The sequence below is a fragment of the Sapajus apella genome, unplaced genomic scaffold, assembly GCF_009761245.1.
Source record: "Sapajus apella isolate SASKATOON/1434 unplaced genomic scaffold, GSC_monkey_1.0 scaffold90, whole genome shotgun sequence".
NCBI lineage: Eukaryota > Metazoa > Chordata > Mammalia > Primates > Cebidae > Sapajus > Sapajus apella.
The window spans coordinates 16,696-32,557 of NW_022437030.1; the positions used below are offsets into that span (position 1 = coordinate 16,696).

General features: G+C 40.2%; 1 protein-coding gene across 3 annotated transcripts in view; it reads right to left on the reverse strand.

The window, feature by feature from the left end:
• Nucleotides 1–15,457, reverse strand: part of CUNH16orf87 (chromosome unknown C16orf87 homolog) — a 31,176-nt gene extending 15,719 nt beyond the window's left edge. For all 3 annotated transcript variants that reach the window (XM_032255622.1, XM_032255620.1, XM_032255621.1), the window contains exons 1-2: nucleotides 15,089–15,457; nucleotides 8,545–8,641 (exon numbers count right to left, since the gene is read on the reverse strand). In XM_032255622.1, the coding sequence (XP_032111513.1) occupies nucleotides 8,545–8,641; nucleotides 15,089–15,154 (163 nt within the window). In that variant the 5' untranslated portion in view covers nucleotides 15,155–15,457. The remainder of the gene's footprint in view (nucleotides 1–8,544; nucleotides 8,642–15,088) is intronic.
• Nucleotides 15,458–15,862: the final 405 nt, after the last annotated feature.

The window sequence follows — 15,862 nt, forward strand, 5'->3', positions numbered from 1 at the left end:
CAAAATAAAAAATAAAAATAAAAATAAAATAAAATAATAAAAATAAAGAAAGAAAGAGTGTTATTATCCTGGGAGTACAATGGAAAGAAACCCTAATACCGCGGCTATACAGCAGACCTAAAAACAATCAGTCTTGATTAGATGTCAAAGAACTCTATGAAAAGTGTTTTAAAGACGAATATAGATATCATAAACTATATGGTTAAGAACTTAAAAGTACAAGCTCTGAGGTAAAGCAATGCTTTTTTTTTAATGAAAAGGCAAAAATAACCCACAAAAATCAACTATATAAAAGCCATATTCCATAAAGGAACGTATAGCACTTTTACACAATTAGCATGTAAGGAATGACACATGATGCTTGCTTTTTTTTTCTTTTTTAATTTTTGTATTTTTAGTAGAGATAAGCTTTCTCCATGTTGGCTGGGTTGGTCCTGAACTCGTAACCTCAAGTGATCCACCTGCCTCAGCCTCTCAAAGTGCTAGGATTACAGGCGTGAGTCATCGCGCCTGGCTAGCAAGTAAAGAACTAGCTTTCTGAATAACAAAACCAAACCTCCCACAGTCAATTCAGAGTTGAGGACCACTTATACTACTGAATTAATACTCAATCACTTTGGATTTATAAAAGGTGCAGGTGATAATCATTTCTCCTTTTTGTTTGGGGAACAACTTGTCATTTATGAACTTCTTTGCTTATCAGCCTTTGCCTATTAACTTATATTAAAGAATAATTTGGGCCACGCACAGTGCCTCACACCTGTAATCCCAGCACTTTGGGAGACCGAGGTGGGGTGGATCACAAGGTTGGGAGTTTGTGACCAGCCTGACCAACATGGTGAAACCCCGTTTCTACTAAAAATACAAAAAATTAGCAGGGCATGGTGGCGCGTGCCTGTAATCCCAGCTACTCAGGAGGCTGAGGCAGGAGAATTGCTTGAACCTGGGAGGCAGAGGTTGCAGTGAGCCAAGATCACGCCACTGCACTCCAGCCTGGGCGACAGAGTGAGACTCTGTCTCAAAAAAAAAAAAAAAAAAAAAGAATAATTTGAAAACTAGGTTGAGGTTTAATTTTTTTTCCCTTTTTTCTTTTTTCCTTCTCCCAATAAAAAATGGGGAGGTTGTTATTTGACTATACTTACCCTAAACCTTATACTCACTGAAAATTATAAGTTAAAATACTAATAAGCAATTATAATTTCCTATTGTCTCAACTATTTTTTCTTGCCTTTACAGGAACTCTACATTTTAAATGTTATTAAATTTTAAATTCTAAATTTTATGAACTAGTATCTCATTTAGAAATTCACTTTTTCTTTTATAGTTTTTATAATTAAAATTTTATTTTTTTAATTATTTATTTATTTATTTATTTATTTTGAGACAGAGTTTCACTCATGTTACCCAGGCTGGAGTGCAATGGCGCGACCTCGGCTCACCGCAACCTCCGCCTCCTGGGTTCAGGCAATTCTCCTGCCTCAGCCTCCTGAGTAGCTGGGATTACAGGCACGCACCACCATGCCCAGCTAATTTTTTGTATTTTTAGTAGAGACGGGGTTTCACCATGTTGACCAGGATGGTCTCGATCTCTTGACCTCGTGATCCACCCGCCTCGGCCTCCCAAAGTGCTGGGATTACAGGCTTGAGCCACCGCGCCCGGCCTTTTTTTTTTTTAATTATTTTTTTAAATTTTTAGTAGAGATGGGGTTTCACCATGTTGGCCAGGCTGGCCCTGAACTCCTGACCTCAAATGATCCACCTGCCTCAGCCTGTCAAAATGCTGGGATTACAGGCATGAGTCACCATGCCTGGTGACTGGCGAGATCACTGCTCACTTCAACCTCCGCTTCCCAGGCTCAAGCAATCTTCCCACCTCAGCATCCCAAGTAGATGAGACAACAGACACGCACCACGGAGGCAGAAAAATAGGATCTGGAGGCAGGGAACATGAAGTCGATCTCACACTTCAGCTGTAACAGGAAATATCCTCTCCATAGGGAACAGGCCAAGTAAGCGACTTTGTAACCTTACTTCATCCTCTCTTTTTACATAGAGCATGCCCCAAATAGAGAGTATTTAAACTCACAAAAACTCTAACAGGGCCTTTGAGCCCCTATGCTCCAAGCCTGTTCCCACACTGTGGAGTGTACTTTCATTTTCAATAAATCCTTTCATTCCGTCCTTGGTTTGTGTGTTTTGTCCAATTCTTTGTTCAAGACACCAAGAACCTGGACACGCTCCATGATTAACACCACCACCCCTGGCTAATTTTTTGTATTTTTCTTTAGTAGAGACGGGGTTTTGCCATGTTGGCCAGGCTGGTCTCGAACTCCTGAATTCAAAGCAATCTGCTCGCCTCAGCCTCCCAAAGCACTGAGATTACAGGTGTGAGACCTTGTGCTCAGCTGTAGCATTTCTTTTTCTTTTTTTGAGATGGAGTTTTACTCTTGTTGCCCAGGCTGGAGTGCAATAGCGTGATCTTGGCTCACTTGCAACCTCCACCTCCCAGGTTCAAGTGATTCTCCTGCCTCAGCCTCCCGAGTAGCTGAGATTACAGGCACACAACACAATGCTTGGCTAATTTTTGTATTTTTAGTAGAGACAAGTTTTCACCATGTTGGCCAGGCTGGTCTCGAACTCCTGACCTCAGGTGATCCACCTGCCTTAGCCTCTCAAATTGCTGGGATTACAGGCGTGAGCCACCGCACCCGGCTGAGCATTTCTTAACATAGTGGTATTGCTAACACACATCTCTTTCTCTCATCAAAATTAATTTTATACTTTAAAAAAATCCATAAATTTCTGTAATAGATTTTGTTTATGTATACATATTTTCAGCTACACTAAATTCTATATAGTTCTAATCTACCACCTCCCTATTTCTATGAATGTTATGAAGATATGAAAATGATTAGAATATATGAAAAACATGAGTTTTAAACAATTTATATCTAGATAAATTGATTGAGCCTAACAGAGTATTTTCTTCCTGCACATCACAAACTGTGTACAATAATTAAATAAGAGCTTGCTTTCTTTTTTTTTTTTTTTTTTAGACGGAGTCTTACTGTCACCCAGGCTGGAGTGCAGTGGCTCGATCTCAGCTCACTACAACCTCCGCCTCCAGGTTCAAGCGATTCTCCTGCCTCAGCCTCCCAAGTAGCTGGTACTACAGGTGGGCACCACCATGCCCGGCTAATTTTTGTATTTTTAGTAGAGACGGGGTTTCACCATATTGGCCAGGCTGGTCTCAAACTCCTGAACTCGTGATCCGCCTGCCTTAGTGCTGGGATTACAGGCATGAGCCACCGCACCCAGCCAATAAGACCTTTCAACCTAGTGAAAATTTAAAAAATCTTTTATAGCTGTATTTTTTAAATCAATGAGCTTTTTAATTATGGTTCTTTTTTAAAAAGGTGTTTACAGCTGGGTGCAGTGGCTCATGCCTGTAATCCCAGCACTTTGGGAGGCTGAGGCGGGCAACTCCAGTGTGGCAACAGAGCAAGACTCCATCTCAAAAAAAAAATAAAAGATGTCTACTTATGCAAACAAGTATTCCTTGACTCTGTACTTGTTATATAGTTACCTATCTATTTATGGATTTACTTATTTATACTACATGGATAAATCATTTTGTGGGGTTTTAAAAACAAACAAGCTCATACTCCAAATATTCTTTTGCAGTCTTTTCTTAAATTAACAATGTTTTAGAGATCTTTCCATTTTAGTACATAAAATCTGTATCATTCTTTCAAACTGGCACATATCATTAACTAAAAGATAATGTAACTACTTAATTTAGCCATTCCCCTACTGATGACATCTGCCTTACTAACAACCTTCTGCTATTATAAAGTGTTGCCTTGAAAATTCTAGTAAATACTTCATTGTGTATAATAATTAGGATACCTACCTACTGATAAAGAACTGTGCATTCTAGGTTATATACATTTAAACTTTTTAACAACTACTGGTAAGACTGCTCTTCAAAAAGGCAGTACCAACTTATGCTCCCACCAGTCAATAGTATGAGACTATCCATTTTACCATACTCATGAAAGTATTTAGAAATTCTTTACACTTACATGAACTGCAGGCAAAAAGAATGGCATTTAATTTCAACTGCATTTCCCTGATACTTAGTGAAGTTGACTATCTTTCAAATATTGAACATTTTCATTTCTTCTATTAATTCTCTACTAATTTACTTTTCTTAAAGCTGAAATGTTCTAGATCTCATTGACAACATTAAGCACTTGGTAACTTGTAGTGACCTTAAACTCTTCTGAATTCCATACATACTATGGGATTATCTAAGGCAAATCTTTCTTCTAAGAAATTTAATTGTAAAAATGAACACTATTGAGTTACCTAAAATTTAGCATGTTTTGCAAATGTCAGACATTTTCTTTCTTTTTCTTTCTTTTTTTTTGAGATGGAGTCTTGCTCTGTTGCCATGCTGGAGTGCAGCGGTGAGATCTCGGCAATCTTGGCTTACTGCAACCTCCGCCTCCCAGGTTCAAGAGATTCCCCTGCCTCAGTCTACCAAGCAGCTGGGACCACAGGCACGCACCACCACACCCAGGTAATTTTTTGTATTTTAATAGAGATGGAGTTTTACCATGTTGACCAGGATGATCTCCATCTCCTGATCTCGTGACCTGCCCACCTTGGCCTCCCAAAGTGCTGGGATTACAGGCGTGAGCCACCACGCCCAGCCTAGACATTTTCATACACACTTCAAACCTCTAACACTGATACTATAAATCTATCTTATAAACAAATAAACAACAGTTGCTCATGGACGTTAACTAGCTTGCCTAGAAAGGGACAAAATTTACTGAAGCCAGGTCTTCTGACCCCCATGTCTGTACGCTAACAAACTGTTTCCGAGGCTTTGAATACTCTTAATCCTCTCCTTAAAAATCTTTTCCTTCTGTGGTTTCCGTGGCACAGCCTATCCTTGATGTTTCTCCTTCCTTTCTGGTTTGATTTGGTTTTATTGTTGGTTCTTCCTCCTCCTGCTGGGATTTCTGGGCTTCAATGTTTCATCTTTACTTCAAAGTCAAAAGGCCACTCTTACTAAACAAGGAAACCTCAGGAAACTCCAAATATAAAAGAATAATGAATTGCTTCTTAAAACTCACTCATCGCCATGACTTACATAACATTGGGCTCTGTTGGTTTTTCTCCTCCAGCTGACATTTATTCTCAGTTGATCTGACCTGTCTGTAAAATTGGTATTTGTGAGAGTTTAGTTCCTGAATGCCTTCCTCTTCCTAACTTACAAACTCTCCAGCGTGAGATCATCCATTTTCCATGATGACAACTACCACCTATACACTGATGGCTCCAAAGTTTTATCTACAGCTGAGGCTGCAGACTAATTGTCCAACTGAAAAAAAATCTACATGGATGATGTTTCACAACCATATCCAAAATTAAATTTATCTTTCCCTCTAAGCTTGTTTTCCCTCTTATATTCTCTCTTTTTTTTTTTTTGAGACGGAGGTTCGCTCTTGTTACCCAGGCTGGAGTGCAATGGCGCGATCTCGGCTCACTGCAACCTCCGCCTCCTGGATTCAGGCAATTCTCCTGCCTCAGCCTCCTGAGTAGCTGGGATTACAGGCACGCGCCACTATGCCCAGCTAATTTTTTGTATTTTTAGTAGAGACGGGGTTTCACCATGTTGACCAGGATGGTCTCGATCTCTTGACCTTGTGATCCACCCACCTCGGCCTCCTAAAGTGCTGGGATTACAGGCGTGAGCCACCGCGCCCGGCCATATTCTCTTTTAACTAGCAATCCAAATCAGACATCTGGGAATCTTCTAAATTCTTCCCACTGGTTCAACTTGTTAACAACTCATTAACACTTGTATCGTCTTTTCCTTTTTTTCATTTTGTTTTAGACAATGTCTCACTCTGTCACCCAGGCTAGAGGACAGCAGTACAATCACAGCTCACTGCAGCCACAGCTGTAGAAGGTTAAAGCGATCCTCCTGCCTCAGCCTCCCAAAGTGCTGGAATTATAGACATAAGCCAACATAACTGACCCTGTTCCTTGTTTTATATTTGTTGATTTTCTTAACTCATTTTTCATCTGAATCACTGGGACATAAGAGGAGCTCAAAAATACTTGAACAACAAAAAAGCACTTTGTCTCCCTAAGAACAAGGACTATGACTTACTCATTTTTAGAAACTCAGCACTGAGCTGACATATCACCCCAAAATAACTACTGAATGAATCATCATTTCAGGGTTCCTTTATCTAAACCGAACTCTCAGAGAGTAAGATCCAGGAATCCATTTTTAACAAGCTCTCTGGATGAATCCCATAAAGCCAACACAGCAACCGCCTTTAATAACCAACGAATTATGTTCATTCTTATGATGAGAACTGAAACAGTTACAGAAATGGAACTAAGCAAGTTTCCTGCCACTTCTATATAGACCTAAGATAAATAAACCTCTCAGACATAAATAAAAATACATCTTGAATCATCTGCTACTATAACCACTCTTTGTCTAACTCAGTATCCTTAGTTAACCTACTGCAATAATACACCTCCATATTTGTACCCCTACTAACTGTTCTCTACACAGCAGCCAGAATGATCTTTCTGAAACTCAAATCAGAGCATGCCATCTTCCCTTCACTTCATCTCACCTCATCTCAGGGACAGTTTTTCCTCATAGTTTACAAACAAAATCCAAACTTCTTACTCTGGTTTACAAAGCCCTGTATAATCAAGCCTCTGCCTATCCTTCTGAACTCATCTTCTACTCTTCTAATCAAACTGTCTACACTGCAACCACAATGGTCTTTTTTGTTCCTAAACTATACAAAATTTTGTCCGACCTTAGAACTTTTGCATTTGCTATTTCCATCCGTCAAGAATGTTCTTCTCCCTGATCTTATCATGGCTAGCCACTTCTATCTACTGAGGCTCCATTTAAATGTCACCTCCTCAGAGCGGCCTTCTCTTTTTTTTTTTTTTTTTTGAGATGGAGTCTCACTGTGTTACCAGGCTGGAGTACAGTGGCCATGATCTCGGCTCACTGCAACCTTGGTCTCCTGGGTTCAAGCAATTCTCCTGCCTCAGCCTCCTGAGTAGCTGGGACTACAGGCACCTGCCACCACGTCCAGCTAATTTTTGTATTTTTAGTAGAGATGGGGTTTCACCACGTTAGCCAGAATGGTCTTGATCTCTTGACCTTGTGATCCACCCACCTTGGACTCCCAAAGTGCTGGGATTACAGGCGTGAGCCACTACGCCCGGCCTTATAGGGGCCTTCTCTAACCAACCAATCAAAAGTAGCCTTCCAGTCACTTGATAGCTACAAGGCATTTATCGCGTTACATTTTCTCTGTGTATTTGTTCACTGTCTATCTCCCACCCACAAGAATATGAGCTCCATGACAGCAATAAATCTGCCTAAACAGTAGAGTCAATGCTTCGTGCCCAAGGCTTGGAACAGTGTCTAGCGTACAGCAGGTGCTCAGTATGTACTTGTAATCAACCTACTCTTATTTCAAGGTCACCTCTGTATGAAGGTCTGGTTTTTGTCAAGAGTAAGTAACAAAATTCTATCTTTTAATATTAATAAATATGTCTACTGAATAAATCCAATTTGTCTATGTTAATGGAAAAGTAACAAGTTCAAACAAAGTCATTTTTTGGATATCTTCAGTCAGGTAACTGTAAAATATAGCCAACATGTCTAAAAAACATTATTCATACCAAAGCCAAGTTATATTTTTCCACAGACACTAGTTTAAAAAAAAAACTTTAAAGTTGCTGCAAATTTTACCAGCATTATGAGAGAAAAAACTCAAATGCCCATCAATAGAAGAATGGATAAACAAATTTCCATACAAATAGTCCTACTAAGCAATAAAAAGGAATGAACTCCTATTGCTACATACAACATGGCTGAATCCTAATTACACTTATTGAAAGAAGCCAGGCAAAAAAGAGTACATACTGTATGATTCCATGCATATGAACAGTGACAGAAAGCAGCTCTGTGGTTACCTGGGGTAGGGTTATCAGGAAGGAAGGATTACAAGTGGGAACTAGGACACTTTTGAAATTGATAAACGTTTATAGTATTTGATTGTGGTGATTGGTTGGTTGGTATATGTATATATCAAAACTTATTAAACCGTGCACTTCAAATACATCCAATTTACTCAATGTCAATCATTACTTAAGCTATTTTTTAAAAAGTTTTTTTTTTTTTTTTTTTTTTTTTATGTCAGATCAGGTCACTCCCTTGCTAAAACCCTTCAGCGGTTTTCCACCTTCAAAAATAAAAAATTTGTTACAAGCATTATCAGCATTATAAGGGACTTAACATTTAAACAGAATGTACATGAAACCAATGTCGTAAACTAATTCCAACAGCTAATAAAAGCCAAAGACACTTTAATAGACTTAAATTTTTAACTTCAACAAAAAATGTAAATACTAAATTCACAAAAATTAATTTTACATTTCTACATCAAAAAGCTAAAAATGTGTTAAACTCACAAGTACCTGTAGAAGGTGGTGATTTCTCGGAGTGTTTTGCATTTAAAAGTTTTCTGCTAATAAATATGTAACCACAGGGACATGATTTACACGCAACAGGAACCTGTAGGGGAAAAAACATATATTATTACTATTTCTCAGTGTCTACATGGTCTCCTCAAATGAATGATAAATTACTTGAAGTAGGAATCACGTGTTTATTTAAATCCCAACTCCTCACAACAAATTATCTGAGGTGAGTATCATATCACACAGATATTCACATTCTTCTAGTGCTTAACAAAACCATGAGTACTGTACCGTATCAATACCATAGAAAGTAAATGCATATTAAATATGCACTGATATGAGTGACCAATAGAAAACTGTAATAGGGTCAGAGCAAGGGGAAGTATGTGGAAAAAATGGTAGCATTTCCTAAAATGTTAGTTTAACAGCATTTTATGGTATAGAACAAATTTGAAAAGGGTGAGTGGGTAGGAAGTCATTAAAGTAATCCTGGTATAAGATTATGAAGAAACAAGTGAAATAGTGAGAATGGAAATGGAAAAAAGGTAGATCTGCCAGAGTTTCAAAGGCAGGGAAAACAAAGGCCCAAAGTGATGACTGGTGATAAAGTGGGAAAAAGTGAAAATAACTGAGGGTTCTAACATGAGAGGAAAAGACACCAATTACCACTGACAAAAAAGAATAAATAATAATTTACGGCAACCAGTTTTTCCTTGTTATGGGTACACAGTAGGTGTACATGTTTATGGGGTACACTGGTACAAACATGCAATTCGAACAATCACATCATGGAAAATAGGGTATTCATCCCCTCAAGCATTTATCCTGTGTGTTACAAACAATCTATACTGTTTTAGTTTTTTTTTTTTTTTTTGAGACAGAGTTTCACTCTTGTTGCCCAGGCTGGAGTGCAACGGCGCGATCTCGGCTCACCGCAACCTCCGCCTCCTGGATTCAGGCAATTCTCCTGCCTCAGCTTCCTGAGTAGCTGGGATTACAGGCATGCGCCACCATGCCCAGCTGATTTTTTGTATTTTTAGTAGAGACGGGGTTTCACCATGTTGACCAGGATGGTCTCGATCTCTTGACCTTGTGATCCACCCGCCTCGGCCTCCCAAAGTGCTGGGATTACAGGCGTGAGCCACCGCGCCCGGCCTGTTTTAGTTATTTTTAAATGTACAAGTAAATTATCATTGACTATAGGGCTGGGCATGGTGGCTCACACCTATAATCCCAACACTTTGGGACGCTGAGGCAGGTGGATCACTTGAGGTCAGGAGTTCGAGACTAGCATGACTAACATGGTGAAACCCCGTCTCTATTTAAAAAAATACAAAATTAGCCTGACATGGTAGCACATGCCTATAATCCCAGCTATTTTGGAGGCTAAGGGAGGAGAATCATTTGAACCTGGGAGGCAGGGGATTCAGTGAGCCAAGATCACAACATTGCACTACAGCCTGGGCAACAAGAGCGAGACTCTGTCTCAAAAAAAAAAAAAAAAAAAAAAAAATTATTACTGACTACAGTCCCCCTGTTGTGCTATCAAATATTAGGTCTTATTCTTTCTAACAATAACCACTTTGAATGGCAAAAGTATAGTAACGTAAAAAAAGAGAATGTAGGAGAAAGTAGGAGTTTAGATCTTATAGTCTCAGTTCCAGGAATTACTTTGGACAAGATATTTTATATCTTTAAGCTTCTGTTTCCAAATCTGCAAAATAAGCAAATTTTCTTTCTCTACTCCAGGCCTATAACTATTTTTAAAGCCAAGTACCACTAAAATCACTGAAAAGGTTTTTTAGTTTTCCCCATAATCGTTTCACCTATATCAAAGTTAACGATCCTTGGAATCAACATATGTTCACCAAAAGTCTGAAACTAATCTCGATGAATATTTACAGAATAATTACAGTAAGAAAAGTGCAATTCTTTTTGTAAGACAAATTCCATTTGGCAGTTGTTCGGCTAATGTAATAACTGAGTTAAGGCCGGGCGCGGTGGCTCACGCCTGTAATCCCAGCACTTTGGGAGGCCGAGGCGGGTGGATCACGAGGTCAAGAGATCGAGACCATCCTGGTCAACATGGTGAAACCCCGTCTCTATTAAAACTACAAAAAATTAGCTGGGCATGGTGGCACGTGCCTGTAATCCCAGCTACTCAGGAGGCTGAGGCAGGAGAATTGCCTGAACCCAGGAGGCGGAGGTTGCGGTGAGCCGAGATTGCGCCATTGCACTCCAGCCTGGGTAACAAGAGCGAAACTCCACCTCAAAAAAAAAAAAAAAAAAAAAACTGAGTTAAAATTATGACACTTTTTATCTATGTATGTACAGAATGTCTCATGTTATAGAATATAAATACTTGATCTAATTAAGCTAAATTGAAATTTTGGCAGAAGAATTCCTTTTCTCTATATAAAAACATTGAACAACGGATCTCTAGTTTGTATTTTGTTAAAATAACAAAGAAATCCACAAAATAATCAAACTCCAGATTTGCCTAACAGCTTGCTTTGTTAAAAATGTGATGGCCAGGTGCAGTGGCTCACGTCTGTAATCCCAACACTTTGGGAGGCCGAAGCAGGCAGACTGCCTGAGCTCAGGAGTTCGAAGCCAGCCTGGGCAATACAATGAAACCCCATCTCTACTAAAATACAAAAAAATTAGCTGCGCATGACGGCATATGCCTGTAGTTCCAACTACTCAGAAGGCTAAGGCAAGAGCATTGCTTGAATTCAGGGGGCGGAGATTGTAGTTGGCCAAGATCAGGACACCGCACTCCAGCCTGGGCGACAGAGTGAGACTGTCTCCAAAAATAAATAAATAAATAAAAATGTGATGAGATACATTCAAATCATGACAAAAAATGTTACATTTTTTTAAACAGTGTTAATCTGTCTAAAATAGATGTTTGCCATTTTTTTCAAATTTCATATCTTCATAGAAACCAAGCTCAAAGGCACTGACTCATTTCCTTTACACCTAAACGTATTATTAAGAGCATCCACAGTAATGTAAATTGTTTTAAATTAATGCTACCCAAGATACACAAAAGCATGTTCTTGCTCAACAGCTCCTTTCCTAATCAGCAAGCATTTTCTTCCAGCTACTGGAACTCAATAAATTTGAATTTAGGTCTCAGTCTCTTCCAAAAAACATTGTATCAACCCATATCCAGAATTAACAGTGTTGCAGTTAGATGAGAAACATTTGGTTTTGGGACCCACAATGTACAAACATTGACTAACTGAATTGATAGGCTGATTTTCCTCCACAAACGAAAGCATTTTATGCTCAATAAACCTTCATGTACCTGAGTTAATTCACTCTATAGTCCTGTTTAAAATAAAAAGTTCCTTCCCCACGACCTCTGCCCTGGAAACAAAAAATAAACACACCTCCACCACCACCACCACCTTAGATCCTGTAAAAAGAATTATGAAATAGGGTGGACAACTTCAATAATATTAACCTCATTACATTAATTATAGCATAATTTAGATTTTAAACAAACACACTAAGGTTTCTTTAAATTTCAGTTGATAATACTAAACATAACAGTAATGAAATTCTAACATTATGAAATACACTTTCAGGATTTTAAAGGGAAAAAAATATTCAAAGTATTGTTTATTGATAGTTTACTGGGCATTAATTCACTTTTTGAAAAAAGATTTAGGTTGTTCATATGTTCTACAAGTAAAACAGATTTTTAAACTCTGAAAAAAAAAAAAAAAAAATCTGGACCTATAGTGTTTCACTGATTTTGTTAAAAGCTCTAAAATAATTACATTACAGATAACTCATTTATATTCTTTACTGTTGAAAGAACCAAAAGAACTTATGCCAGACATATTTGCTATACATCACATAAAGTTTCCATTAAATTTTTAAAAATTTCTTTTTTTTTAATGAAGGCAAAAACAGAAGCATACACAAAAGACACCAGAAAACTGACAAGATGGCTCAGTAATTTTGAGTGATTGATGAATATGAAACCCCTTGAAAATGAAAAGCACTGTGGTTTAAGATGTTTTAAAACGATATTTTCAGTAGAAGCCTGCAAAGAAAATGTTTCAAAGCCCCTGAAAATATAGCTTTTTCTTGTTTGCTGATCTCTACCAGTTTTTCAAACTTATACAGCGTAAGTAAATCTAGTCAACTAGGGAAATATCAAATTTAAAGATTTTACATTTATGTTTATAAAGTATATCCAAATTCTAATTTAATGTTTTTTAAGCAACTTAGAATCATAGCAGTATTCTAATGTTTAGAAAATGGCTTTCTGGATTATAATCATATTCTGGTTTATAACTAAAAGAAGCTGGTACCTTTAAATAATTAGAAAGCTAAAATTAACCCATTATTTCTTCACGTCAGGTTCATATCACCAAAAGTTTTAATTAGTCCTCATATATGTTATAGTCATTAAGTATTTGGAATAAAGGACAGAAGAAACCAACTCATTAAATTATGTGCTAGCTTGAAATGGACAGAATTATGGGCCCTCCCCCTACCTTGAGAGGTAATTAGGTTTAGATTAAGTCATGAGGGTGGGGCCCTCATGATGTAATTAGTGTCCTTTTAAGAAAAGAGAGAGAGCCTGACCCTCTCACTGCCTTGTGAGGACACCAAGTTGACAGCAATCTGTAAGCCAAGAAGAGAGCCCTCACCAGAACATAATCATGCTTGCACTGTTATCTTGGACTTCTAGCCTCTAGAGCTGTGAAAAAATAAATTTCTACTGTTTAAGCCACAGTCCATGGTATTTTCTTATGGCGGCCAAAGCTCAGTAAGCTGATTTTATAAGAAAGAATATATATGGGGGAGGGGGCATATAACAAAATGAATATGATCTTTCCAAATAAAATGCTGATCTTGTTTTGTTGAACAGTTTTTCAGAAACTCCTATAAGTTTATTATCCTTTGTTCTTTTATATAAAAATAGCCATTAAAAATTGGCTATTTTTTCCCAAAAGGTTGCTTTATGCCAATTAGAACAAGGTCAGGATTTGCAAATACTTGTGCCTTACAGAAACTGGAATGCATAATGCATACCATATAAACCTAATACTTCTACACAATTAACTGGAATAACTGGAAATGATTTAAACACTGAAATAATCTCCTGCAAAGAGTCATATCACAAAGTCCAATTTTGTCCAAATTTAACAAATTTAGTTTAGTAGTAAGAATGAAAATAACTAATAATGAAAATAAATTGTTTTTATACTGCACACTAGTATAGCTCCTATACAGTATTTCTTGCACAACATTTTTCTGATCAGCATTTTACTACAGTCCATAAAGGATACTTAATAAAACATGTAACATGTTTTCTGTTAGAAGATTTGATCAACCTATAAGAATTCTCCTTGAAAAATGCACTAAAATCAGTTTTTTAAAAAATCTCTAGCCACTGCAAATTACTCTTGATTAAAAAAAAAAAAAAAAAAAGGGAGGGGAAGAGAGAAAGGTAGTCATTTTGAAAAAATTCACTCGTGGAAAAGGAAAAAACACACGGATCTACATGTTGGTAACAAATGAGGGCCTTACGAATGGTTTTAATTGAAGGGGTTTTAACTCATTAGATGGTGAGGCTTAAAGGAATGTCTATTAATCCAGTAAAGAAATGAGACACGCTTCAACACAGGGAACACTGAAATGAGACGTTTTAAATTACAACCATTACACCATGAACTAAGGGTAGAAAGGAACCGTTTCAAATTCAAGAAGCCAGATAGACAGATATAGATATATAGATAGAGATACAGACAGACACAGACAGAGATAAAGATGTGGAAGCAGACAGGCTACATTTGTAACAGTGGAAACTGCGAGGGGTGGGGAAGTAACGAGTGCCCCAAAATGAAAGGCTTAAATGGGGGCCTTATTCACTCATGAACCATTAAAAACAATGTAAAGACACGATACGCGATCGCACAGCAAAAACATAATAAATACATTAAGAGGGGGAAAAAATTCTCCAAATTTGGCAAAACTCAAAATCATTACACGCGGCCGCCTTTGTCCCACTCAGGCGCCCGCCCTGGTCGCGGAGAGGCCGTTTTGGGGGAACCCCGCACCCGTCGGAACCGGGAACAAAGCCGCCCAGGCGGCAGGAGGGGCTCTCGAAGCCAAGGCCTGGCCTCGGAGGCGGGCGCGCGACGCACTCTTGCCGGGGCTGCGGCCCGCAGGCTCCCACCGCTGTCACAGCCGCCTGCTAGACGAGTCCCGGGCTCCCGACAGCCGCCGGATGCGCCCACCACAGGCGCGCTCCCCCGGCGGCCGGGACACAGCCGGAGGGGCTCGGCCGTCTGGCCGCAGCCAGGTGGGCACTGACTGGCCACGGCCCCGGGCTTTTCTCAGGAAACCCCCCGGCGCAGCCCAACCAGCCCCGGACCCCCAGCAGCCGCCGCCGCAGCCGGGCTTCAGGACCTGCCCACCGCTCGGCCGCCGGAAGCCTGGTGAGGCCGCCCCTCCACGGACACGGCTGCCAAGCCACGGCCGCCCGCCTGCGCACCTGGCCCCCGGCGCCCACCTGTTGGTCGCACTCGGGGCATGATTTGGTGGCCATCTTCACTTTCTTGGCTCGAGTTGCAGACATGCTCCTCTCCCTCAGCGGCTGCAGCGACGGCTTGGGCTCCTCCCCTTGCACTCCGGCAGCCCGGCCTCCGCCCACCCCGTGCCCGCGGGCCTCACCAAGCCTCCGGCGGGTGCGCGCGCGTGTGCGCGCGCGCGAGCTCGCGTGGTACCTGCGCGCCAAGGGGGCGGGGCGGGGCGGCAGCCGGCGGCTCCTCGAGACCGCGACATGCGCTCCCACGGCGGCTTGCGACCCACAGCCCGCCAGCGAGCTCGCCCGGAGTCTCACGAGAGAATAGACTGTCTGGACCGCCCCGGCACGGCAGTGGCCACGCCTCCTCTCTGCCTGGCTGACTACGAGGGGACAGGGCCTGGGCGGGACTCGGTAGTAACGGGCATCGAGCTCGACCAACGAATGCACAGGTAGGGCGGGCCGTGGTGCTGGGCACGCCCCCTCCCCATAGAAGGAGAACGTGGGAGCTTGGGAGGGGGAATGAATGGTGAAGGGCGTAGCGTGGATCCTTGCATCTAATAAACTTCAGTAAATGTTACCAAGGCTAATCATTGAGGAATTATGAGACACATTTTATGAGAGCACTGGACCCAGCAGCAGAGTGAAAATTTTTTTATTCATTCAATATATAATTGCCTAAGTCCCACTGTCAGGAAAATTTGAATAAAATGCAGTGTCAGGCTTCAAGGAGCAGTCCAGCTGTGTAGACCAGTGCTACTC